We start from the raw sequence: 27019 nt of genomic DNA on the forward strand, positions 1-27019 counted from the left end.
ATTTATTCCAAAATAATAACTCAAGGCAGTAACAATTTAAACAATATATTTTATTTGTGAACTTATGTTCAGCTATTCTTTTTAATAGGTAACTTTTAACGATTTTTGAATTATTCTGTTCATCAGTCATCAAAGCTCAGTAAATATTGGTCACAGACACAGATTTACTTAAAATTTGACCAAGCTGATTACTCACTAAAAACTCCCACAGATCATGTTTTCAGGCCATTTTAAGTCTTATTTTGATGTAACAACTTGATTATATCTAAGTGTGTGAATTGTTTACTTACTTTTTTAAATGAGTCTTCACATTAATGCCATTATATTGTTCATTCAAACTGATTCGCGAATGCGGAACGCGCACAAACACAAGAGGCGGGATTTATCGCATCAACCAATCACAGCCGAACATAACCAGTCAGATCCAATCATATCGCGATGGAGGCATTGTCTCCTCTCACGTGATTTTCCCTCATTCATTCTCAATTACCCCCCACCAAACTCACCACACGCTTTAGGGCATCTGTTAAAACTCATTGGGCTCAGGGGAGGCGAGAGAGACGCGGACTCCCGCTGTTACTCTACATGCTGGTGTTGCTGTTGGACAATATTTCTTTAGAAAAACTAGTGATTTATACACTTTTAATGTTATATTTTGTAATATTGGCATTGTTTTATTTTTTCACAACAATTTTTTTTTCTCATCCAATATTTTGAGGAAACACTGCCTCCCTTGATATATATATCTATATTCAATACTCTTGCGGTACTTTGATGTCACACACCGATCGATCTGTGTAGCGCCGCTTCAAATCCAATGGCCAATGGCCAGTGGTTCAACGCGCCAAATGGTTCACCCAATTCGTTCAAATGTGCATTAAGAAATGAAATGCCGCTGTGTGTTGCTCGGAGACTAACAGTTCTGCTTTGTCTTTATATTTTCGTTGGCAAAATTTAGCAAAACAGACAACATTGTGTCTAAAATAAAAAATTAACTTCTTATTCATTGCACTGTTGTATAAGATCAGTATCACATTTGCACTCGTGTGATATTGCACTTAGCCTATTGCTAGTGTGATATTGCTTTACTATATGATATAAATATGAGACAAAAACATATATTGAATTTCAGGGACATTCAAACTACGTTCTCTAGGCTCCATCACACAGTGAGTTGTTGCCCTGCCTCATATTTGTCATCAGTCAACTGTATGAAATGTCAGATGACCCACATAGGCAAGTGCGTTAAATGCGTTAATAATTTTAGCGCATTATTTTTCACTGTAATTAATTAATCTAATTAACGCGTTAAATTTATTTTGTTATTTCATTGATCAAAAAATGTGGCAAAATCTACTTACTATAACAATCTTTATACATTTCTTGCTTGCTTGTTTGTTTGTTTATTTATTTATTATTTACAATAAATAATGAAGAACATTACATGGAATTTTAATAGATTTATTTCGTTTTTAATAAGGCTTTATTTATACTTGGAAAATAATAAATAATAAATCAAATGTATACTTTGTATCATTGTAATGCTGTTTTATTTAGTAACATTATTTAATTCCCCATATATAACATTATGTATAAGTAATAATAAATTACATTTACAATACTTCTATGGCTTATTTTAATTCACGTATTTATATATTTTTTATCAGATATTAAAACAGAATATCTAATATCCAGATAAATATTGTATATTAATGCACAAATAATAAACTAAATAAATATTTTCTATCAAAACTTTTCACTTTTATTAGATTTATGTTTAATTAGACAGCATCATATTAATAGTAATAATAATAATAATAATTTAATTATACATATAAAGAAATAAATATTTTCTATTATATGATTATATGTATGTATGTTTTTATTAATTTAATTTTATTTAGGTATGTTTACATTTCTCTGATATTTGCATGGTTTCTATGATTATATACACTGTACAGGGTTCCCAATCTAAGCACTACTGTTTGATTAAAAACAACGTCAGCCAACCTGTGGGCCCATGCCTCCCATTCCTCTGGGTGGGTTCATCCTCATCGGGCCGCCCATGTTTGGATGTCCTGATGGGGTAGAGGAAGCACAATCATTTTACAAATGCCTGAGCGACTGGAGCTCTTCCATAGCAAATTTCCTCAAACACAGCTGGTTGTAAAAGTCTATGGTGCAGTGCGGTACCTTGCGGTCTGGTAGGGTCCAAACTGTTTGGCAGGAGCGGCTGTGGCCCTGGGACTCCAACGGGAGGCTGAAACCAAGAGAGAGAGCATGAAATAAGTGCCAAGCAGAGAAAACAGCCATAGCAAACTGCAGAAATTAAGGGTTGTGGGTGGGTCAGTACCTGATTTGGCATGCGGAGTGATGGGCGGGGTCCACCTGGGTACCGTGGAGACATGAAAGGCTATGGGGAGAGAGCATAGGGGCTGTCAATCAAAAGACGCCACTGCTAACCTCTCATTAGCATAACAGTAGTACTTTAACATACTGTATGTTGCTGTTAATTCTTCAGAAAATTAACTCTTGCTTTACTTGATAGAAATCATACTCTATACCTCTGATGTTTATATCTGATTTTCCAAAAGCAATTTATAGTATAAACAAACACACAAAAAAATATTTCGGATTTATAACAAACTAAAAAAGTTTTTACAGTATGTAGTGTTGCGCAGTACAATAGTAACCAGCAGGGGGCACAATAACACTGTATAAAAGATATCTGTTTGAGCCTAAAAAGAAAAACTCAAACATCAATTCTCTCTACGCTGACATGGCGAGGCTTCTGCTGTCAGATAGTTTAATAGAGGAAATATATGGTATGTTAATCAAGACTTCATAGCGAGAACCAAGACAGAAAGAGGGTGGACATGAGAGCAGTATGACTGAACATCATTCTAACCAGACGGGAAGCGACAAGTTACAGCAACAAGTCATTTGTCTATCCACACTGAAAGCACAAACACTGCCCGACGCCACATGATCACAGTAAAATAAGAACATACTTCAGGTTTCATACACAGTTACGAGGCACTGGATTTTTAACCAGAGAGTTCGCTGTGGTTGACGTCATCCAGTGCAACATCATGAAAAAATAAAAATGATCTATCGCTCAAAGCTTTATTACATCACAGAGTAATACGTCATTTTCTTAGGGGTTTGATCCAACAACCTTTAGGATTGACCTGCTTGTTCAAACTTCACTGTTTCAGCAAGTTTGTGTATTCGGAAGGGTGTGTTGGTGTTTGCGAATTTGTGTTAGAGTGCCTGTGTTTATGCTTGCATGTGTAAACACAAGAGCATGTTTGTGTGTTCGTGCGTGTTGCATTATTAATAGGATATTGATGGACTATGAAGGACTGAGTGCAGGGTGTAGGGAGGGACCAGGTCTGCAGAGTCCCGGGCTAGATGAACTTCCACTCCTCACGGGCCGGGCCACAGCCTGCATTATTTATTCGGCAACATCGTCACTGTCAGCGAGGAATATGTGTGTGCATTTGTGTGTGTTTTCAAAGAGAACAGAGAATGAAGTAATGTAGTGCTTTGTGCTCTATCTAGGGAAGGGTCACGATAGTCAACCAGTTGTCCAACAATGTAACTGACTAGATAAGATTTTTCTTAGATTTTATCCTTCAAATAAGTATTCATATAATATACATATTTAATATATACCTTACTTAGATTTAATAATTTAATCATTCCTGTAGCTCAAGAAACACCAAGATCATGGGTTTGATTCCCTGGGAATTTATGAACTGATAAATTGTATACCTTGAATGCAACGTAAGTCGCTTAGAATCATCTATTCTTGTATTAAAATAGTCTAATATAATCTAATGATAATTATATCAATATATCAATAATTATTATTTAATTATTATAATTATGGTACCAACTCTAAGGTCATAGGTTCGATTCCCATTAATAAGATAACTGATAAACTGTATACCTTGAATGCAATATAGGTTGCATTGGATAAAGGCTTCTGCCAAATGTGTAAAATGTAAATAAATGGTCAAGAAGCAGACTTTTTCCAGAAATAAAGGTGGTCAGTTTTGGGAATGAATGAAAGAAAAGAAGAATCAAGGTGTGAAGACGGAAAGGGTGAACTGAAAGCTGCTCCACAGTTGCTCCTTAAATTTTATACTACACTTGTGTCTATTCCACAGGTTATGTGTGAGGAAGTACAAGAAAACAGGGGGACGAGGGTCTTACCTGGCCGTGCGGCCCCATCATGGGGTTGTTGGGGTTGTGTGGAGGGGGCTGTGAGTGTGGTGATGGTTGTGACCCAGGTGGGCCCTGAGAAAGGGAAGAAAAAGAGAAAAATTAAGAGATATAACACTTGAAAACCTACAGACATGCCATTCAATTGGTCTTTGCTGAAGCTGGTTGACCAACAAAGTCTCTCTGTTTAAGGAAGTTTAAGAAAAAGCCGATGATTCCAATGGTCTCTAATAACATTCCAGCCTAGGTTAGTAATAAATCTACCCTCTATTCCCCAGCAAAGGACATCTCCTACAGGGCTGGGCAGCTGCTGAACCCCATAACGGAGCTCCACCACAAGGCCTCCTCCTTGTGTCTCAATGGAGTCTATTATGGGTAAGTGGGAGAGGCATATGGCCTATACCGAGATGCCTGTTCCTGCACCACATCCCTGTAGAGTGACTGAGGAACAACTTGGGCTGGATTGTGTGTGTGTGTGTGTCTTGGTTGAGGAGGGGGGTGTTTGTTAAATGAAGCAATTAATAAAATAATTTTCTACCCAGCTAAGGAGATAACGGCTTGGACTGTTTAAGGAAGTTTAAGAAAAAGCTGATGATTCCAATGGTCTCTAATAACATTCCAGCCTAGGTTAGTAATAAATCTACCCTCTATTCCCCAGCAAAGGACATCTCCTACAGGGCTGGGCAGCTGCTGAACCCCATAACGGAGCTCCACCACAAGGCCTCCTCCTTGTCTCTCAATGGAGTCTATTATGGGTAAGTGGGAGAGGCATATGGCCTATACCGAGATGCCTGTTCCTGCACCACATCCCTGTAGAGTGACTGAGGAACAACTTGGGCTGGATTGTGTGTGTGTGTGTGTCTTGGTTGAGGAGGGGGGTGTTTGTTAAATGAAGCAATTAATAAAATAATTTTCTACCCAGCTAAGGAGATAACGGCTTGGCACCGAACTACAAGCCCATCAAGAGCAGCCCCTCCCGCCGAGAAAGCGAACAGCACATAGTATTCCTAGCGGGACAGTGGCATAGAGGACAGCAGCAACCACAAGTCCAAGTGTTTCGGGGAAGCAATGCCGCTTTCTGACCGAAAGGGGGCAGTGTGTAGCTACTTGCCGTGTGACTGCTCGGACACAAAGTACCAAGCAAAACAAAGCATGGAACAGCAACACAACCATTGTTGCCTTCGTGTACATTACGAAAAAAAATTACAACCACTTCTTTGGCAAATGCCATGGGATTGTGCAATTCATGTTTTTGAGGGTGTGCTGCTTCAGAAGGATGGTTTTCACTAGTCTTGGAAGTAATTATTCTGATAAGTGCAGCTGCCACAGAATCTGTCACAAACCGAGACGATAAATGCAAAGTGTCGTACCATACAGGATCTAAAAGTCATCAAAAAGCTCTAGTTGTCAACAATGTCAAGAAATCTTGCAAACATGCGCGTAGCAGAGAGGTACTTTGACTTTAAAGTCACACCAATTGATGAAACCAAATTTAGATTTCTGTGCAAAAAGTACAACTCAGGAAATCTGTCACAAACCTTGACAATGATATGCCAAACGGGATCTAGATGTTGACAAAGACACCTCTAGCTGAAGAACAGGTCAATATAAAGTACTTTGACCTCAGAAGTAACTGAAAATGATGCAAACTCAATCAAAACCATCTGTAAGGCTACTTGGGAAGAAAGAAAACAAACCAAAATAGAAAGTATATTGAGATTTGTTTGTGTATTGGGACATTCCCATGTCAACAGGACTACAACGCTGTAAGGTGCTGGACCTATTTCAATGTCCCAGGACTCCTACATCTTGCAGAAGTACGAACACGATCCTCCAGTCCTTTTAACCTTGACGGAACCCTCCCTCTCTAGAGTCTGTCAGCCTTTCACTTTTCTCAGTGTTCTGTTGGTTTTCAAGCGGTTTTTGTGGGAGAAGCGCTGATGAAATTCTCCCACCTTCTTCCCTCAAAACAAACCCATCCATTTCAGATGTTTCCAGCTAAACTTGAAACTATTTCTCTTTTTTTTGCTCCTTGACTTCGCTCCCTCCCTGCCTCCCCCTTGCTAGTCTGTCCTCCCAAGAGGAGCTGGTGTAGTGGAGTTTCGACGTGAAGATTATTGAAGAAGCCGACCCATGCAATGAGGGGAATAAAAAAAAGAAGAAGAAGAAATCATATGAAATTTCCCAGATCTGGGCCAGACGCCAGCGCGCAAGCTTTGTGTTTCTCTCCCTAAACTCTCTTCCTTCGCTCTCCGTCTCTCTGCAGGAGGTTGCTGGGACTCTGGGCCTGCGAGGTACAGATTAGGAGAGTCTAGAGAGAGGGTGTACATGAGGGTTTAGCCCTCTTCACCTTCGTCCCCGTCTCGCAGGACCACGCAGATCACACAGCAGCTACTGAGGTCGCATGTGTTAATTATCACCACTGCATCTGGAGCTGCGCTGAAGACATGGCTGCATAGCTCCACTACCAAAATGCTTTTTCAACTTAACTGCAACAGTGTACTGCTCACTAGAGTACCAGTATATCTTACAGAATTGTTTTTGTCCCTCCTTTTTTGCCGGACATGACTGCACAACATGCAATTCAGCAAGTTAGTTGTGTGTTTATTCAATAAATGCTATTCAGATTTAGGGAGTTCTTCATTAGAACGTCCCAAACTGATAACTTGTTTGACTTTTTGACTGAATCACAAAACGTTTTCTGAGATAGATGTGCACTCATGACCAACAAAGAAATACTTAGAGAAAAAAAAGAAGAACAACAAACCAAAAGACATGCAAAGAAGGAGTCAAAGCACAGATGTCCGATTTTCGAAACAACAAAGTTAGGATTCTGTTTGCAGAACCAGCATGGATCACAACCTGTTCCAATCACAATTCTATTAAAAACAGCTACAAAAAGAGCAGCTCCAATTATTAGCACAACTGTGTCCAGCAGTCGTGGCCGACGCAAGTGGGAGGGAGCAGCAGTTAGCTTTTGAGAGGTGTGAAAGAGTGATATACTGGCCACTAAGATGTATGCCAAGATATAATTGGTGTCACCAGACCACAGCAGCCGCTGGTCGCGTGGAATCGGGGAGCGTACAAGGAACGCACGTGGGCCTGGAGGAGCCTTTCTTTTAGCAATTGCTGCCACATTGCCATCTTCTCTTCCTTCATCTTTCATTCTTTCGTTTTCTGTCTTCACTCTCTCCATGCCTCTCTTCTGCCATGCCCTGGGCTGCTACCAAGAGGGAATTACTGCAGTGGAGCACAAAGTCCTCCCTCTTCCTCCCTTTCTTAGTTTTCTCTCTCGCTCTTATGCACACAGGCACTATTTATAGAATGCAATGTCACTCACGCAACAGTCAGATTGCTCCCTGCTCCGAACATGGCTCATACAACATTAACACTCTCCTCCTCGACCATGTCAGGGTTCTATCTGCCAATCCATGTGATGCTCTACCTGATGCTCATCTCAGCATCTACTGCTTTATAGGATGCTCTATCAGCTATTCTACCTGACAATCTGAAAGCATTATTCTCTCTGCCACTCTGGTGTTATACTTGATTACAGGATTCTCTATCAGCCACTCTATCTACTCTATTGGATGCTCAACCTATCTAATGTTCAATTTGCTGTATTGGATCTTCTCATCTCATTGATTCCATTGGATCCTCTATCTGCAGCTCTGTCAGGTGCTTTATCAGATGTTCTATCTAATCTATCAGATGTTCAATAAGATGTTAAATACACTATCAGATTTTCTATCTTTAGCCCTCTTCACCTTCGTCCCCGTCTCGCAGGACCACGCAGATCACACAGCAGCTACTGAGGTCGCATGTGTTAATTATCACCACTGCATCTGGAGCTGCGCTGAAGACATGGCTGCATAGCTCCACTACCAAAATGCTTTTTCAACTTAACTGCAACAGTGTACTGCTCACTAGAGTACCAGTATATCTTACAGAATTGTTTTTGTCCCTCCTTTTTTGCCGGACATGACTGCACAACATGCAATTCAGCAAGTTAGTTGTGTGTTTATTCAATAAATGCTATTCAGATTTAGGGAGTTCTTCATTAGAACGTCCCAAACTGATAACTTGTTTGACTTTTTGACTGAATCACAAAACGTTTTCTGAGATAGATGTGCACTCATGACCAACAAAGAAATACTTAGAGAAAAAAAAGAAGAAGAACAACAAACCAAAAGATATGCAAAGAAGGAGTCAAAGCACAGATGTCCGATTTTCGAAACAACAAAGTTAGGATTCTGTTTGCAGAACCAGCATGGATCACAACCTGTTCCAATCACAATTCTATTAAAAACAGCTACAAAAAGAGCAGCTCCAATTATTAGCACAACTGTGTCCAGCAGTCGTGGCCGACGCAAGTGGGAGGGAACAGCAGTTAGCTTTTGAGAGGTGTGAAAGAGTGATATACTGGCCACTAAGATGTATGCCAAGATATAATTGGTGTCACCAGACCACAGCAGCCGCTGGTCGCGTGGAATCGGGGAGCGTACAAGGAACGCACGTGGGCCTGGAGGAGCCTTTCTTTTAGCAATTGCTGCCACATTGCCATCTTCTCTTCCTTCATCTTTCATTCTTTCGTTTTCTGTCTTCACTCTCTCCATGCCTCTCTTCTGCCATGCCCTGGGCTGCTACCAAGAGGGAATTACTGCAGTGGAGCACAAAGTCCTCCCTCTTCCTCCCTTTCTTAGTTTTCTCTCTCGCTCTTATGCACACAGGCACTATTTATAGAATGCAATGTCACTCACGCAACAGTCAGATTGCTCCCTGCTCCGAACATGGCTCATACAACATTAACACTCTCCTCCTCGACCATGTCAGGGTTCTATCTGCCAATCCATGTGATGCTCTACCTGATGCTCATCTCAGCATCTACTGCTTTATAGGATGCTCTATCAGCTATTCTACCTGACAATCTGAAAGCATTATTCTCTCTGCCACTCTGGTGTTATACTTGATTACAGGATTCTCTATCAGCCACTCTATCTACTCTATTGGATGCTCAACCTATCTAATGTTCAATTTGCTGTATTGGATCTTCTCATCTCATTGATTCCATTGGATCCTCTATCTGCAGCTCTGTCAGGTGCTTTATCAGATGTTCTATCTAATCTATCAGATGTTCAATAAGATGTTAAATACACTATCAGATTTTCTATCTAATGAATCTTGTTACATATACACTCTATGGGATGCTCTATCTGCCACTCTTTCCTTATCTTGTATCTGACATTCCATCTACTCTTTTGGATGCTCTATCTAACCTATTGATATTCATCTTATCTCATTGACTCCATTGGGTCCTCTATCTGCTGCTCTGTCAGGTGCTCTGATCTTCTATCTACTCTATCGGAGTTAGATGTTCCATATTCCATCTAATCTACCTGATGTTTGGCAAGATTATAAATACACTGTATCCGTTTTTCTATCTAATGAATCTTATGGTATACATACACTTTGTGGGATGCTCTATCTGCCACTCTATCTGATCTTCCATCTACTCTATACCTGTCTGATGTTTTACTAAATATTGAAATCACTGCACCGCCTCTTCTATCTCATATCTTATCTTTTATTGACTCTACTGGATCCTCTATCTATTCTACTGGAAGCTTCATCTGATGTTCGACAGTAAATCCACTGTATCAGATTTTTATTATGTAATGAATCTTGGATATATACTCCATGGGATGCTCCATCTGCCCTGCTATCCACTGCACCTGATGATCGATCAAACATATCTTATACTACATGTTAAATCCTTTGAAGTTAGAAGCAAATATAGAATATAGAGATGCAAAACAGAAATTAATTGATATAATAGCTTGATTAAGGACTCAGGGTTATGATAAAAGATAATGTTTGACTAACAGAATTTGTCTTCCTAAGGTAGTGTGTGTTTATTTAGGAAGGTGACTAGCTTTGTCTAACTATAAATAGCTCAATAAAGATCACTATGGCAGAGGAACTCCCACAGGCACCTTGACTTTGGGAACTATGCCCCAAAGCATTTCCCCAAATCCCAGCCTTGAATTTAAAATACAAAGATATGTTGTTAAATATGTGTTGCCAAAGAGCTACAACCAAGCACGCGTGTTTTTACCCATTTTGGCCTTAGGGATTAAACTGTCGAGACATTCACACTGATCTCAGATGAGGGGCCATGACTCTCTGTTTGTGTCAGTGTGAATTGCTACTGTACTGAACTACTAATTCAGACAAGCAAAATGGAAATGAATGGAAATACGGAGAGGGAGAGATAGCGGGAAAGAAACATCTGGACAGGGATTAAAAGAAATAAAGGGGGTTAGTGAAAGGAGGGGTGGGGAGAAGGACAGAAAAAAATGGTAAAAGCTTAATGCACAGGGTTAAAGGAGGAGGTGGAACGAGAGGATGGGGGAGGAGAGAGCAGCTCTTACTTGAAAGAAGCCGGGAGGCATGGGTCCACCTGGCATACCGTCATTGGGCGGCATGTTGCCCATCACAGGACTGGGAGCTGCTGCCGCACTCTGAAACAGAGAAGCAAGCAAAGCCTGGTCAGAAAATAAATTCTAAAAATAGAAAAAAATTCCAAACCAAATTCCACCTTTTAGCCATTCAAACTATTCATTTAAAGTTTGTATGTATTATAGAATACATTAAATAATTTTACATTAAAACTTTTTCCAATGACAATTCCATAATACAACAACATAAAAGTAGAATCTCTTGTCACATATGTGAGCAGTTATTTAGGTTGAAGCCTGGGCCCCCCACACCCCAGACAAAGCCAAACTCAGCCGTGTCTTTCCCATGACGATAAAGAAGGGGGTAGACATGGACTACACACGACCCAGCGCCCCCTCCTCCACCCTGTAATCAGATCCCTTTGCTCTCATTTGCGTGGAGGAGGGTAAATCGCCTCAGTGCCGCTGACTCTAATAGCCCAGACACTCACCGCTGACCCTGAGAGGGCAAAGGGCACTGTTCCATGCACCAACATCCACAGACATAGGTACATGATTATCTCTGTCTTTAGCTCTCACACATCAAGCAAACAAATCAAGCCCTAAAGCAACATACACACATAAACATATATTCAAGATCACATAGTCACACACACCAAAAGGATAGACAAGTCGACCTGTAAATCGAAAGACTAAAATTCCTTCAAGGCTTCATCCCACCATCACCTAAGTTTTAGAGCCAAGAAATGGTTCCGTTTTAAATGACTGCGGGTTCCGTTAACAGTTTTCAACATTTTTAGAGAATAGAGGCCTGTTCAGACCAAGAACTATAAATATAAAGATAACTATAAAGATATACATTAGCATTCACACCAATAGACAATAAAGTTGTGTTTATTATAACTGTGCTGCATTTTTGTCATTTGCCACTTGAAATGCTCATGCTTTTTAAAATTGGATAGATTCTGATATGCTGTCAATGTTTTCATTGTTCATAAGCTGGAAAAAAAAAGGTTGCGGTGATTCCAATGATAACGCTGCTCTGTGTTGTTATTATTATAGTTGTGGTGTGGAATTCTATGTTCTCATAGAGTTAGAATGATTATTAATACTTTATAGTTATCGTTATAGTATCATCCTAGATGTGAACGACTTACATTTTGTCTGTTTCTTACACAAAAGTTTCGTATAGCTACAGTAAACTTGGAATATAGAGCTTAAGTCGTATGGACTACTTTTAAGTCTGTTCCCTATATGCAGCACGAACAATTGAAAATTTCTGCATTTTTGTTCCATGGAATAAAGGCACACATGTTTGGAACTAAATGAAGGTGAGTAAGTGACAGAATTTTCTTTTTTTTTTTACATGAACTATCCCTTAAAGACACTGCCGCAAACATGACAAATCAGAAGCACTAGCAACAACCACCACAGAAACTCCACAGATTTTCATATAATCTATATACAAGGATGCACTTTCTCATAAATGAGGTAAGAAAAAGGGGCCGGAGGCTGGCGCTGGGCAGATAACAGGTGAGGTATGGCCAGGCACCGTGTTTGCATGCAGTGGAGGGATTGGCGAGTGTGTTTGGTTAAGGAGAGGGAGGGGCTGAGTGACAGATCGGGCCGGTGAGATTTTGTTTACACAGTGGCTGGTGTAGGTTTAACCAGCACAATGGCTCCAACAGCATATAAACGAGTGAAAATGCAGAAGGTGTGCAGATGAATAATTTAATTAAAACAGAGATGAACTAAAAGAAAATCACTGGCCAGAATGACCAGCGGCCCATCAGCGGGAATAGGAGTCATTGGTAGCTCACACACACATTCGCACGCAGCGTGACTCCGCTTCACTCAGGTAGAGCGGCAGAGGGCCCAATCGGCTTGTTGCCATGACAACCCAGACCTTGGCTCTCCCGCTCTCCGGTGCCCATTAAAACCCTCAGGCCGTCAATCACTTGCCCGGCCAGGGAGCGAAAGAGAGGGAGTGCGAGAGAAAGAGGGGAGAATGAAGATAGTTTAAAGGAGCCTGTGGATTTTGATAGGCCTGGCTGTTTGCTACTGCTATCTCTCTCCCTCTCGACCCCATAAACAGATACATTCCAGTTCCTGTTAACCCTTCTCATACCATGCTTTGCATGTTTGTCCTGCCCTCTTCCCTTAAAGCAAAAACATTATACATGAACGTATCTTTCCAAAGGTTTTGACCATAAAGGCGCATTCACGTTTACCATTGTTTGAGTAGAAATTTTGCGTGAGGGGGAAACGGATTTCGGAACGGGTTCAAGATGGTCACACAGATTTGACAATGGAGGGTTTTTTGCCCACAAAATTTTGCAGAAATTTCGCTTGTGACAAAAAACAAAACAAAACAAAACAAAAAAAACAGAAAAAGTCTGCCTATAATTTTTGTTTAATATAAATTTTCAAGCAAATTTGAATAAAACTGCGACTTTTGTCCTCAGATTTCAGTTGTGCTTTAACATTCAAAATTTCATAAAATAAAAAAAAAATTTCTATGACAATTTTCTTATCTAAAATCAAAATTATATTACATTAATAAGAAACAATATACACAATACATATACACACATACAGTGGGTACGGAAAGTATTCAGACCCCCTTAAATTTTTCACTCTTTGTTATATTGCAGCCATTTGCTAAAATCATGTCATAAAATAAAAAAAAAATTTCTATGACAATTTTCTTATCTAAAATCAAAATTATATTACATTAATAAGAAACAATATACACAATACATATACACACATACATATATTTATGTATACCCAAAATAATGATATAGCGCATATATATATATATATATATTCATATTCCTAAAGCATCCTATACTACCAACAACATGTACATCATTATTTTGGGTACATTATTTATTGTATACCAGCAGAAAGAAAGCAGATCATAGATTCAGCAATAAATTTACCTAATTAATTATTAATAATCCATGAGTAATATTGGTGGCCTATACGTTCAACTAACATCCACACACACACACACAACACTGACCAAACCCTCTGAAGTAATTAGCCACTACCGTTTTAATTATCAGTATCAATTGTGGGGCTAGGCTGGGCAGCAGACGGCGGGGGAAAGGCTTAATCTGGGCATCGATCTGGAGCAGGGATCCAGGATGAGGAATGGATCCTACCTTATCTGTGCTCAGACGAGCAGGGTAACCCAGATCACCAGCCGACAAACACAAGCACATGTACTCTGGTAACAAGCAGTCACTGGCTACTCAGCACATGCTGAAAGAGCGATACAGTGGCATGGAAAAGCATGAAAGTTGAATCTGTAATCATGAATCTCGACTTAACACAATAATAGTATATACAATATAGTATTTTTTAAACATTAGACAAAATAACATAAAAAATTATATTAAATTAAAATCTTTAGATTAATATGTTAAACTCTATATAACAGTACATTGATTTGAGCGGACTGAATAGTACTAGAATAGAGATTTGACTGAAATTTCATTATTTTGACATCACTAGTCCAAATGTGATGTTTTTTAAAAATCCCCCAAATAAACATCCAAGATATCAGCGTTCTTCTAACTTGCTGCATTTCAACACACTCATTGCCTCCTCCGCTCTTTCTCCCAACATCCCCCATTTCCAATAACTCTGTCAGTGAAGTTGACTCCATAAAGATTAGCCAGTGAGGACTGGCAGCCATAATCAGCCGTGCTGGCTGACAGATGTGCCTTTTAATCAATGGGGCGCTGGGACGGCAATCTACACTGTGTAACATAGGGAAGCCACTATGACGAGGGGTCTCGCTCTCCGTCGCTTCCTCGCTTTCCCTCCCATGGTGTCAACAGCTGTTGTATCAATCAGGTGAATTAATTACCAGTAAACAAATCTGCTGAGGAAACCCCTCATGTACACCCCCACCCCACAAACACACACACACACACACATACTATATTCCCAGAACCCCCTTGCTTTCTCAATCTCAGTGGCCCACAATTATGCTTGCTCAAGGGCCTAATCATAAGCCATATACAGAGACAAGCGTGTTAATGTGTGTGTGGACAGGTGGAGAGAAAGTATCCCGCCCAGAACACCTTCTGAAATGCTGAAGCAGCAGTATAACTGTGAAACATGGAAAAACAGACAGACGAATAGACACGACAGCTATGCGTAGCTCGGCTCCACCTGTTATTTACATTAGCCATTACGCTACCACACTAATGTACTGTACTGAACAACACTGAGCCAAAAAGCTAATGTGGCCTTGATAGATAGGAAAAATAAAATAATTCAAAACTGCAAAGAAGCCATCATGCCCAAAGTTAATGCAAATAGGATTAGCTTACATGTAAATTAAAGCGAGACAGACAGCAGCAACACAGCATTGGGATACGACACATGCTGTGTGCCACTGGGCACCCTGTTTGCCACCTTATTGGCCGTGTCAGGTATTTCACAATGGCCTCACACATACAAAAACACTGTAATAAGCTCCAAACCACTAAGAGAAAACAAGGTCTATGAGGAAGTATGGCATTCATATACTACACCGATGTATGTTTTAATAAAAATTTTATTCAGAGTTCTGGCATCACTCTTTATTTATTTGTTCATAGTAACAACCAAGTAAACCCAAAAAGATACCATGCATCAACATCTTTCTACAGGTAACATCTTCAATTTCAAACATCATATGTCAGTTATTTTCATGTCAACTTGAGGCCAATGCACAGTGCTAAACATCTAGAGATAAGACGGAGAGAAGAATGGCTCATTCTAAGTGCAGACATGTTTAGAAATGTCTAAAAACAAGAGACTGATAGATGTAAGGTGGCGGGAGGGTTGGATAGGATGTAGGAAGGTTTTAATGCCAGTGTTACAATCCTATTTCTAATGTGAAACATGTAAGGCGGTCATATTACAATCCATACATTGCAAGAACGGTTGGCGGGAAGGGCGTTCCCATTGGGACCATTGATGTTGCCTGCTGAAAAGGGGAGTTTCCCATCTCTCCCTCCCTTTCTTTCTCTCTGCTTTCCTTTCTCTTCAAGTATGCCCTCTAAGCAGGCAGAATCATTCCTCTTTGGAAAGAGTCTCTGGAGTTCCCACTACAGGGTAAAGGAGCTTAGCATACTAGGCCTATATTTAACATTCACGGAGTCTGAACGCTGGGAAAGAGTAGGAAACCTAGCGGGTTGTGGGTACCCAAGAGGAGCTGGAAGTACAAGGAAAAAGAGAGGGCCTCGGTCCTGCCAGACAGGGGCTTGAAGAAGGGAAAGCTCAAACATTCCTTAGACAATGAAGGGTCTGTAGCGCTGGACCTTTGCGCTTGAGGCACCAACAAAAAAGAAACACAATCAAGGACAAAAACTATGAGCAGGTTGAATTCCTAGATGAAAAATGATAAGAAGAAACTGAGAAGGATTAAGATGTGGTGGCAAAAATAACATTAACAAGAACACGAAGTCTAGGCAAATGAAAAGCAGACATAACACATCAAGTGCCCAAACAAGTTTCTCCGTTCTTCAAGCTTCAGTCTGGTTAAAGTGGCTTTGGGTTCCTCAGATGTCCAAATCCACAATCCTTTTATGCAGATCGTGAGTGAAACCACTGAAACGGAGTCAGCCAGCTTGTAACCGGCTGTGGCCAATAGTGGTCAGCCCACCCAGTGGTCAAATCTGGCTTCCATCTACAACAACTCAAGTTCTTTACTTCCACAGAAAGTTATAAAACTGTCAATAGATGCGGTAGCATTAATGCTCTTAAATATCCTCTTAAGGGATTAACCCTCTAAGCACCAAAGTCGCAAAATTGCGACAAGACGTCATACAATCATAAAATAGGCTGTAGATCCTAATATGGTGTAATATTTCATTTGTATTCCCTACCACTATATGGCAGACATGTAGTACTTCGATTCTAGACTAAAATGATGTCATGTTCCTATTCAAAGTGTTCGAGGAAATAGCAGAGCAAGTGAGCTATCGTGTCATTGATGCGGAAGCAGTTCAGTTCAGAGCGTCTGAGTAAATTGTGAGATTTGTGAGAGAAAATCGCCAAATGGCTAATAAAGATTTGTACCGTGAGGATGTGTTGCAAATGTTATTTGCCGATTCTGACCCTGAAGGGGAATATTTGCCTTTTGGAAATGACGATCGGTCGTCTAATGATCGCGCTTCTCCCGGTACATCTTTGCAGCGCAATGGTGCCGCCATGCAAGGCGAGAGTGTTCACGAAGCACAAACAAGTGATCATTTCGACCCTTTGCCCAACGGGGATGGGGGTGGCAGGGGTGAACGTGGTCGTAGTGTCCATAGGAGAGCTGTTGCTAGAGGTAGAGGCAGCAGAGGTAGGAGAAATAGGGCTGGAAGTAGCACTAGCTCTTTGGATCCAGCACCCCAAAGAGGTGGGAGTGGCCACGGTAGACGTGGCCGTGCTGTGCGTGGGAGAGCCGGGAGACGTGGTAGAGGCAGCAGGGGTGATCTGGCTCTAAATAGGGCTGGAAATAGCGGTGACAATGGTGGCTGGGTTTTTTTGAGAAATGAAGAAGTGTATCAGGACTAGGGATGGAACCATTACCGGTTTTACGATAAATCACGATAAAATGCCCTGACGGTTAGTATTACCGTTTAAAATTTAATTATCATCAAAACTGTGTTTGATTATCGCAATTTTGAAAACTTGCGGTAAATCCTGTCCAGCCAGCATCAGTCTGACGCAGAACCAGCATGCAATGTTGTTGTTGTTGTTTATTGCACGAGACGAAATGGCGGAAGGCAGTGACAGCGCTCGGGAGATTTTTCAGCCATCTAAGAGGACCAAATCGGTGGTCTGGTCGTATTTTGGCTTTTACAAGAGTCCTGAAGGCAATTTAATCGAGGACGGTCACCCTGTCTGCCGATCTTGCAAGAAGAAAGTTGCTGCAAAAGGGGGAAACGCATTTCAGTGTGTGTATCAGTTCTTTTTGAACGTTTTCATCTAATTTAAACAAAACTGTGATAATATTGATAATCGTGATAACTTTAGTAACTATAATCGTGATACGAAATTTTCATACCGTTACATCCCTAATCAGGACTGGATCAAATGCTTTGATGAGCCTGTTGGTTATCTAGGAGAGAAAGATTTGACCAGTGCTGCACCCTTACAAAATAAGGTAGGTCTGTGCGCTGTGCCATGCAATGAGAGGTACCATACTCTCAAGAACTATAAACTTTGTCTACTAGATACCTGATTGGGTAGATAGCTGGTCAACTGATCAAAAAATAGGCACATGCATTTACTATGGCACAGTAATATAGTAATAATATACTATAGTTACTAATAGTTTTACTGTTGATTTCCTCTTTGCCTGATCATTTGGAATGAGGATAAAAAGACAAAAAACTAACAAGAAAAAACAAAAAAACATGCAAATAAGTTCAAACATCCACTCCATATATACTTTTCCTGAATATTACTGATGAACTGATCAAAAAGTAGGCTACTGTTCACATGTGTTTTACTACTATATAGTATTGTAATATAGTAATAATGTAGTACTTTCTCCTATTTTATTGTTGGTTTCCTCTTTTCTGATCATTTGGAATGAGGATAAAAAGACAAAACAAACAAACAAACAAACACGTAAATAAGTTCAAACATCAATTCAATATCTACTATTTCCTGAATATTATGAAATTCAAGATGAAAACCCTGATGACGTCATAATATGCAAATTAGATGAATATATTTACACCCCACATAAACTTTCGGTCATGCCCAACATTTTTCTAATTTACATTAGATCTCTATCTTTATGCCCTTTCAAGCCACAAGCTTTTGAAATCTTGATGTCAAAATCCAGCATTTTTTCCAAAAAACCCTAGCGCCTCTAAAGGGTTAAAAGCACCTGAATTCTTACAATCACAGCTGCTGAAGAAGAAGAGTCATTCGGGAGCTCAAGAGCACGTTGCTTTTCTCCAAATAGCAGTGTACAAACGTGTGCATGTCATGCTAACCTGTGCTAGCATCCCATCAATAAATAAACAGCCTCGAAGAAATATCTCTCTCCAGTCTCATGCCCCAGCACATGCTAGGCTACTCTTCATCTTTTTCCTTGGAGAACAAAACAATATTACGTTAAAAGAGGTCTCGTAGCTCAGGAAAACAAAGGTTGCTCTCAATGGAGTGATACAATCAAGAACTATAAACTTTGTCTACTAGATACCTGATTGGGTAGATAGCTGGTCAACTGATCAAAAAATAGGCACATGCATTTACTATGGCACAGTAATATAGTAATAATATACTATAGTTACTAATAGTTTTACTGTTGATTTCCTCTTTGCCTGATCATTTGGAATGAGGATAAAAAGACAAAAAACTAACAAGAAAAAACAAAAAAACATGCAAATAAGTTCAAACATCCACTCCATATATACTTTTCCTGAATATTACTGATGAACTGATCAAAAAGTAGGCTACTGTTCACATGTGTTTTACTACTATATAGTATTGTAATATAGTAATAATGTAGTACTTTCTCCTATTTTATTGTTGGTTTCCTCTTTTCTGATCATTTGGAATGAGGATAAAAAGACAAAACAAACAAACAAACAAACACGTAAATAAGTTCAAACATCAATTCAATATCTACTATTTCCTGAATATTATGAAATTCAAGATGAAAACCCTGATGACGTCATAATATGCAAATTAGATGAATATATTTACACCCCACATAAACTTTCGGTCATGCCCAACATTTTTCTAATTTACATTAGATCTCTATCTTTATGCCCTTTCAAGCCACAAGCTTTTGAAATCTTGATGTCAAAATCCAGCATTTTTTCCAAAAAACCCTGGCGCCTCTAAAGGGTTAAAAGCACCTGAATTCTTACAATCACAGCTGCTGAAGAAGAAGAGTCATTCGGGAGCTCAAGAGCACGTTGCTTTTCTCCAAATAGCAGTGTACAAACGTGTGCATGTCATGCTAACCTGTGCTAGCATCCCATCAATAAATAAACAGCCTCGAAGAAATATCTCTCTCCAGTCTCATGCCCCAGCACATGCTAGGCTACTCTTCATCTTTTTCCTTGGAGAACAAAACAATATTACGTTAAAAGAGGTCTCGTAGCTCAGGAAAACAAAGGTTGCTCTCAATGGAGTGATACAATGAGTGGATACAATGAATGAAAGGTACTTTTAGCACGTAATCGAATGCACCTTTTTAACAAGATTCTCATGGTACATGATGCAAACAACATACATTATAAACTAATGTTCATCTAAAGCTTGACCATCCCCATATCTGTAGATAATTTCCACCTGGAAAGCAGTTTTGCTTCCACTCTACAGGCTCACTGCTGGCATCCAGGCTCCAACTGACCACAATGCACTGCAAATCCAACCACATCTTTACAGAAAGGGTACATGAAAGCCATGATGCTGCACTGAGTCAACAGTTTCACTTGATAGTGATCGTTATTGTCAGAGGAACTACAACACTACTACTAAGATCTGCCGACTTAATCTATTCAGAGCTCATTTTAATGGCATTAGCCCTGTAGGAAGTATGGATGGAATGCAACTTCACTTGTGCTGTAATGTGATTACAGTGACATTGGAAACCAAATATTTGGTGTCAAAGTGTTCGGCAATAGAACGTGAAAATTATGTGGATTTGATCCTGACCTCAAACAGTAAATGGGCACTCCCTGGGAACACCAAGAGGACATGTGTCCGGCAAACTCCCAGCATACGGTGTCTGTCTCTTGCTCTAATCTCGGTCTTGATATACTGTTCGGTCTCTCTTACATTCTTTGTCTTTATGCTAATTCTACATGTGAACACAAGCAAACTGCAAAGTCCCAGGGGGGACAAATGGGGTTGTCTGATTCCACACCCTCCCTTCTCTCTTCTCTCTCTTTCTGTCGCTCTCTCTCACCACCCCCTCCCACAATAGAGTCTGGGTGTCAGGCAGCTCACAGAAGGCGTTGTCATGGAGACAGGTCCTGTATGTGTTCTGTCCCTCAGGCATCTCGGATCCAGAGAACGCTGTATTTTTGAGAGGTAAAACGAGAGTCAAAGAGGGATGGAGAGAGAAGAAACCAATATACATAGACATTGGCGAAATGAGACTATGCGAATTGATTTAAGAAAGCGACAAGTGTGGGACACAAGGATAAGGGGGAGAAAAGAAGCATTGCTCTTCTTTGACCCACCATTGTTCATCTGATGGTACACCGAGAGGTCAGGGGTGGCATGGACTGGCCACTTGACAGAACAGCCTCCCAGAGCCAGCAAACAGAGCAGGCATCTCACACCCCTATTCCTGGCACCCTACGCCCTCCACTTGACCTTTCAGACACCCTCCACCAGTCCACTCCAACCCATCTGCCCCAGCATCCTACTCTATCTCAATGGAAAACTGCATGCAGATCCCCTCTGCATTCGCTCTGTATCATGTAACACGCCTAGAACATTGTGCACCTGGTACCAGCTAAAATAAGGTCTACTGGAGGGACCATGTCAAGAAGGCCATTGATCTCTCAAAGGTGATGTCAACAAGTTAGAATACATAAAATGGGGACTTTTACCAACTGTCCCTTAGACTTTGCTTCAAAATTCTTAGCTTGAGACTTTTTTCTATAAGCTGTGTGTTCCTAAAAAGTGAGATGTTACCACTGGTTGAGACATCTGGTTTCTTGTCCATAGCTCCAGATGACCACAAAACATTCAAGTTCAAGGGACTAAGGAGTCTGCACTGCTCTGCAAGTAACACTTAGGAACAGTAGTAAACCTGTCATTTAAAATAAAAAATAGCACACAAACAATTCATAAATAAGTAGCCTCTCATGCTAAAAAAAAGCTAAGCATCTGGTGGCCTTTCCTTCATATATTGAATATATTCCTTCATATATATTGCCTATTGCAGTTAACTGCATCCATAGATACATTTGCATAAAGTCTTGTTTCTTACTTATTACAGCTCTTGACTTCCCCCCCATAGGGCCATCCAGCATGTTAATTGCAAGGCAAACAATCCGAGAGCCCACATTAACCTCCAGAAGTCTCCCATGAGTGGAGGTTAGTTAAGCCCTTTTCAAAAACCTTAACGCCACTGGACAAGTAGTTTGAAGCTAATCCTATTGGAGGAGGGACCCCTTCCATCTAAATTTGCACAGCAGGGGAGAGCTGATGAAAGTAGCAGCGATATGAGCCACATCAAAGAAGGTGCGGAGTGAGACGAGCACTACCGCTTTGTTTGACCAATATTATGTTAGTGATGGTTAGCAAGTTGGATAGATTTGTCAGCAGAACAGTATGCATTTGCATAAAGTCTTGTTTCTTACTTATTACAGCTCTTGACTTCCCCCCCCATAGGGCCATCCAGCATGTTAATTGCAAGGCAAACAATCCGAGAGCCCACATTAACCTCCAGAAGTCTCCCATGAGTGGAGGTTAGTTAAGCCCTTTTCAAAAACCTTAACGCCACTGGACAAGTAGTTTGAAGCTAATCCTATTGGAGGAGGGACCCCTTCCATCTAAATTTGCACAGCAGGGGAGAGCTGATGAAAGTAGCAGCGATATGAGCCACATCAAAGAAGGTGCGGAGTGAGACGAGCACTACCGCTTTGTTTGACCAATATTATGTTAGTGATGGTTAGCAAGTTGGATAGATTTGTCAGCAGAACAGTATGGCTTCAATCATTACACTGGAACGGTCCTTGTATTCATTTCCCAAGGTGTGCTTTGAGTGTCTGCATGCAGTAAGGCTATATAACTAATGTTTTGTGGCAGTTGAAACTTTCGAGACAAATTGGTATGGTAATAGTTTAAATTGGTGTCAAGATTTGTTATTAAAAGGGTCAGGTTAGGTCTTCATTAGTCATATTAACTATGTAACTAGTGATACTTGTTTTAAAAATTGACTAGTTGAAGGGTTCCCACAACAAACTGCATTAAGTAATTAGGCTGGTTTTGAGTTGACCTCAGCTGAACAGATGCATTTTTTAGGGGTGCATTCACATTAAAACACAGTCTTGCATTTGAAAACAGTTGGACAGGCTACAAAAAATGGAAAAGAATACAGGGTTGAGAGAAGCACATTTAAAAGGTTTAACTATCTGAAATTTCACACTGCATCTTAAAACGCAACAGCTTCAAAATCAATGTGAAGCATGACTAAACAGCCAAAAACATCCGTCTGCATATGTATGGATGTAGAATCAAACCTAGGTGTTGAATTACAGCAATGACTGGCATCTGATATGAGAGACAGATTCATCCAATTTCTGCAAAACCTAGGTGATTTATTGTCATATTTACTAATATCACAAGAAATTGTTGGCTTTAACCTTTTAAAAGCTTTACAAAACTACCTAGGTTGACCTAAAAAAAATTGAGCAAGATCCAATGAATCTTCTTGTTGGTACTCTGGGAATGCACAGCCACAGATGCAATATGCCTGAACAGATGGAAACAAATTAGTAACAAAATAGTATTAGCATCCCTTGCTTGCTCACCCACAGTACACCATCACCCTCACCTCTACCATCCTCATCCGGCATAGATCTGGGTTTGGTTTCATATAGGTTCCTATACCAACTCTGTTCCCTTCCACACTCTTTGGACCCCTTGTTCCCCCCACCCCTCTGCCTCACAGCCTCATAAGCTTTGGTAGGTCGGCCAGATTAAACTGCCACTGTAATCCGCTTGGCTTTCACCTCCTTGTCCTCAACCGAGAGATGAAGAGCCAGAGACAGAGAGACAGAGAGAGAGAGAGAGAGAGAGGAGGGGGGGGGGGGAGCAGGGAAGAAAAGGATTGCAAGATCATATGACCCCTTTAATGTTTATATATAGTTTGAAAGTTTGAAAACCCCTGGTTTAGAGAACTCTAAATGGAAACCTTACTGTCTTGCTTTTTCATTCCGAGATACCAGGAAATTGAAAAATGGAGAACTGATGCATATTATTATGAAAAACCAGTAGAGTAGCATGCATCCATCACAAATGATTAATGTGAATGCCTCATAATCTTGGATACTTTATGTCCGTAATCCTTTCGGCTAGGTGTGTTAACCTTTTCCTTCTGATGAAGCCCATTACAGAGAATAATCGCACGCCAAATGAAGACAAATGATGTGTCCGCACTGTGCATCGAGTAGGAAATCCCTGATCACTGAGGCTCCCATTCAACAGCATTGATTAGCTTCCCAACCAAAGTAGCTAGCCAGAGGAACTAAATGCTCTGAATCGATGCTACTTAGCAGATAATTGACCAATCGCTGCCTCTCCCTTTGACATTAAAGCAAAATTCAAATTCGAAGGAAGCGACGGACAACCAGCAACATGGTTTTCAAACATATAGCTATAACGTGCTAGACACTGTATTACGTTAATCCGGACTTTATTTTAATTCAATATATTGATTGTGATGCAAAAACAAGCTAACGAATTGAAGCTGCTAATACCACAGCTCAACCAAAACTAGGTAGAGTTTCTGCGTGTTGGGGTGGACAGGGGGAGGGTGATTTAACACCCTCAAACGGTCCCAAAGCACTGTAGTATTTTGCATACACTGCACTAAGTTACCATGGTGACAAGACCCAATTCTAGGCCCTGACCCACGAGGCACATCCAGCCAGTACCATTGTGTTAATCAAAGCCGTGCCAATCAGAAATTGCACTGACTAGTGTCTAGCTATGTGAAAATGTATTTATTTTTCAAAAATAATTTTCCTCATACTTTTAAATTTGTTTTTAAGCCAATCTGTGTGCTTACATTTAAGCCAATCTGTTTTTGTTTTATTTAATAATCTTTTTGTATTTTTATCTGTTTAAGGCATAATTGGCTTATTAAACCTAAATGGTGTAAGACGAACACAATGTTCATGACAGACTCAATTTTGTTTCAAACATGTGAAGCATTTCCAATTTTTTCCAAATATAAAATAAATGTTTATTTCTGTTGTATACATATCTGAAATTGTATACATTTCTGCTGACGGTATGCAATGTTGAAACTGACAAAGTATGCGAGCACCAGTGTGTATTTGTGCATGAACCTGTGATGAAGGGGAGGGGGGGTTTGAGATGGAGAGAAAGAGAGATTTTGGGCTGAACCTCATTAATTCAGAAATGGAAATCATTTCTGCATGGAGCACAGGAGAGACGAGAGATAGAACGAGAGAAAGCAATAGAGAAGGAATGTCTGAGAGAACAAACAGGAGAGAGAGCGGAGGGACATTCAGAGAAAGTCGATATTCCTCTCTTTTTCTCTTATCAAGAGTGTCAACCCTCACAGTTTGCCAAAAATGTCTGATATTAGAGCTTATTTTTGTTTGCTGCATTTTTTTTTATTAATATTAGTAGCGGGTGGTATGACCAAAATCTTCTATAATGGTGTGAGGTATTATATAGTATATATCAGAATCTAGTTATTTTCTCCAGATATTCAACCCTAAAATGTTTCACATATCACATAACTATTACAAACAAATTTTTTAATGTATATAATGATTTAATGATTTATTTATTTTGTTTTATATTATTTCACCCATTACACAGCCCTCTACGAACACCTTGGCAATTGAATCGCCATTGGCATACACATATACATATATACACACACACATACATACACACACACACACACACATACGCACATACACACACACACACATATACACCTATGTCATAATACAAATTTATGTCCTCATTTGTCACAAAAATGCGTACACATACACACACACACACACAAACACATATATATACATATATATATATATATATATATATATATATGGTGTGTGTGAAACAAAGCGACGGCGAGCGTGCGCCTTCACACTAGAGTTTACGGTACGTTGTGCGTTGCACATCCATTCAGATGAACTGAAAAACAGCACAGATCGCTTAGCGTAGAGCGAAACTCTGATGCGCTCAATCAGAGAGTGTTCGGTGAGTGAAAATATATCTGAGCTAAACTTATACTTAGCCTCCAACTCACACACTGGTGAGTAAAATCTGAGAATTTATTAGCAATTGGCTAATATTAGACATCATTTAGTCGCCAGAGTGAAGATTTAGTCGCATATGCGAGTGATTTACTCACAATGTAGAGGGTTGTTACAGTTATTTAAAGTCACACCACCCGGCCCTAATAATAATTATAACTTTTATCCATAAACTCAAGAAAATATTTGTGGGGTAATAAATCTAGAAAAATAGTCATATTAGACATATAATCTAGTGTTTTTGTAATATCACATGGGTCATTATGATATCAAATCTGTCATGCACATCACAGCATGTTTTTAAAACCATTATAACATCATAAACTGTGAACAGCAACAGATGTCAACACTATTAATTTGTATCACAACCAGGCCAAGAAATAATAATTATAATCCGGAGTCATTTCAGTCAACCATAATAATGCCATAGCTAAATAATTACATTTGTGAAGTAAAAGCCACAATAGGAAACATAGTATTACTATCAAAATTACATTAATGTTTTGATGCCGAGCCTAGCACATATCGTTGTTGAAAAATTAGATTTGGCAGTCACAGGCTCAAATTAATTAGTGCAATTAAACACAATTTGCAGCAGTGTCAAACCCTTTATTTTGGGTGGGCATTTATGACGCTTTGGGACACTTATTACCAACAAATATTTACTTTGCAGCATGCACTAATAACCTTCTGTGATAAATCAGCGAACAAATTAAAGAGACAGAGTTGAAAATGTGCCACGCAACAGGAAAATTAATATATGCTAAAGCAGACAGAAGCTTTATTTCATCTATACTAGTTTATAAATGAAATATGCAAACACAAGCTGCAAGGGTGAGACACATACAAAAGATGCATTGTTATGCATTCTGGTTTGATCTTCAGTCACAGCTAGGCTAAGAATGCATTGTGTTATACAATTTATTATAAAGTAATTTATTATAAATATAATCAATATTATAAAATATGCTCATCAGACCCATCAGTTTTACCTACTTTCCTAATAGTAGGTAAAATTACTGGCACAGAAACCAGGTCAAATATATCAACAAATATGCAACTTTTTGAATGATGAGCATGTGAATTCTTGGAAAATCTGAAAAATCGTTCAGTTAAAAAAATGAATATTACTAACACCAAAAATATTATCACACTTTTACATATATAAATGTAAAATTATAAATAATTCTATATGATAAAAATATATTATAAATATAGAAGTATATATTAGGTGTGTGTCAGGCAGCCTTATCAGTGGTGCACGAGATGCGATGACGATGCAACCCTCTACATTGCGAGTAAATCACTCGCATATGCGACTAAATCTTC

General features: G+C 39.6%; 1 protein-coding gene across 1 annotated transcript in view; it reads right to left on the bottom strand.

Moving 5' to 3' along the window:
* Positions 1-2001: 2001 nt before the first annotated feature.
* The window catches only part of LOC107586437 (single-stranded DNA-binding protein 3-like), a 67702-nt gene continuing 42684 nt past the window's right edge, over positions 2002-27019 (bottom strand). The window contains exons 5-9 of the mRNA XM_016273805.1: positions 10662-10751; positions 4222-4305; positions 2354-2413; positions 2194-2260; positions 2002-2078 (exon numbers count right to left, since the gene is read on the bottom strand). Of these exons, the coding sequence (XP_016129291.1) occupies positions 2002-2078; positions 2194-2260; positions 2354-2413; positions 4222-4305; positions 10662-10751 (378 nt within the window). The remainder of the gene's footprint in view (positions 2079-2193; positions 2261-2353; positions 2414-4221; positions 4306-10661; positions 10752-27019) is intronic.

This window comes from Sinocyclocheilus grahami, unplaced genomic scaffold (genome assembly GCF_001515645.1).
Source record: "Sinocyclocheilus grahami isolate Dianchi unplaced genomic scaffold, SAMN03320097.WGS_v1.1 scaffold81.1, whole genome shotgun sequence".
NCBI classification, from domain to species: domain Eukaryota; kingdom Metazoa; phylum Chordata; class Actinopteri; order Cypriniformes; family Cyprinidae; genus Sinocyclocheilus; species Sinocyclocheilus grahami.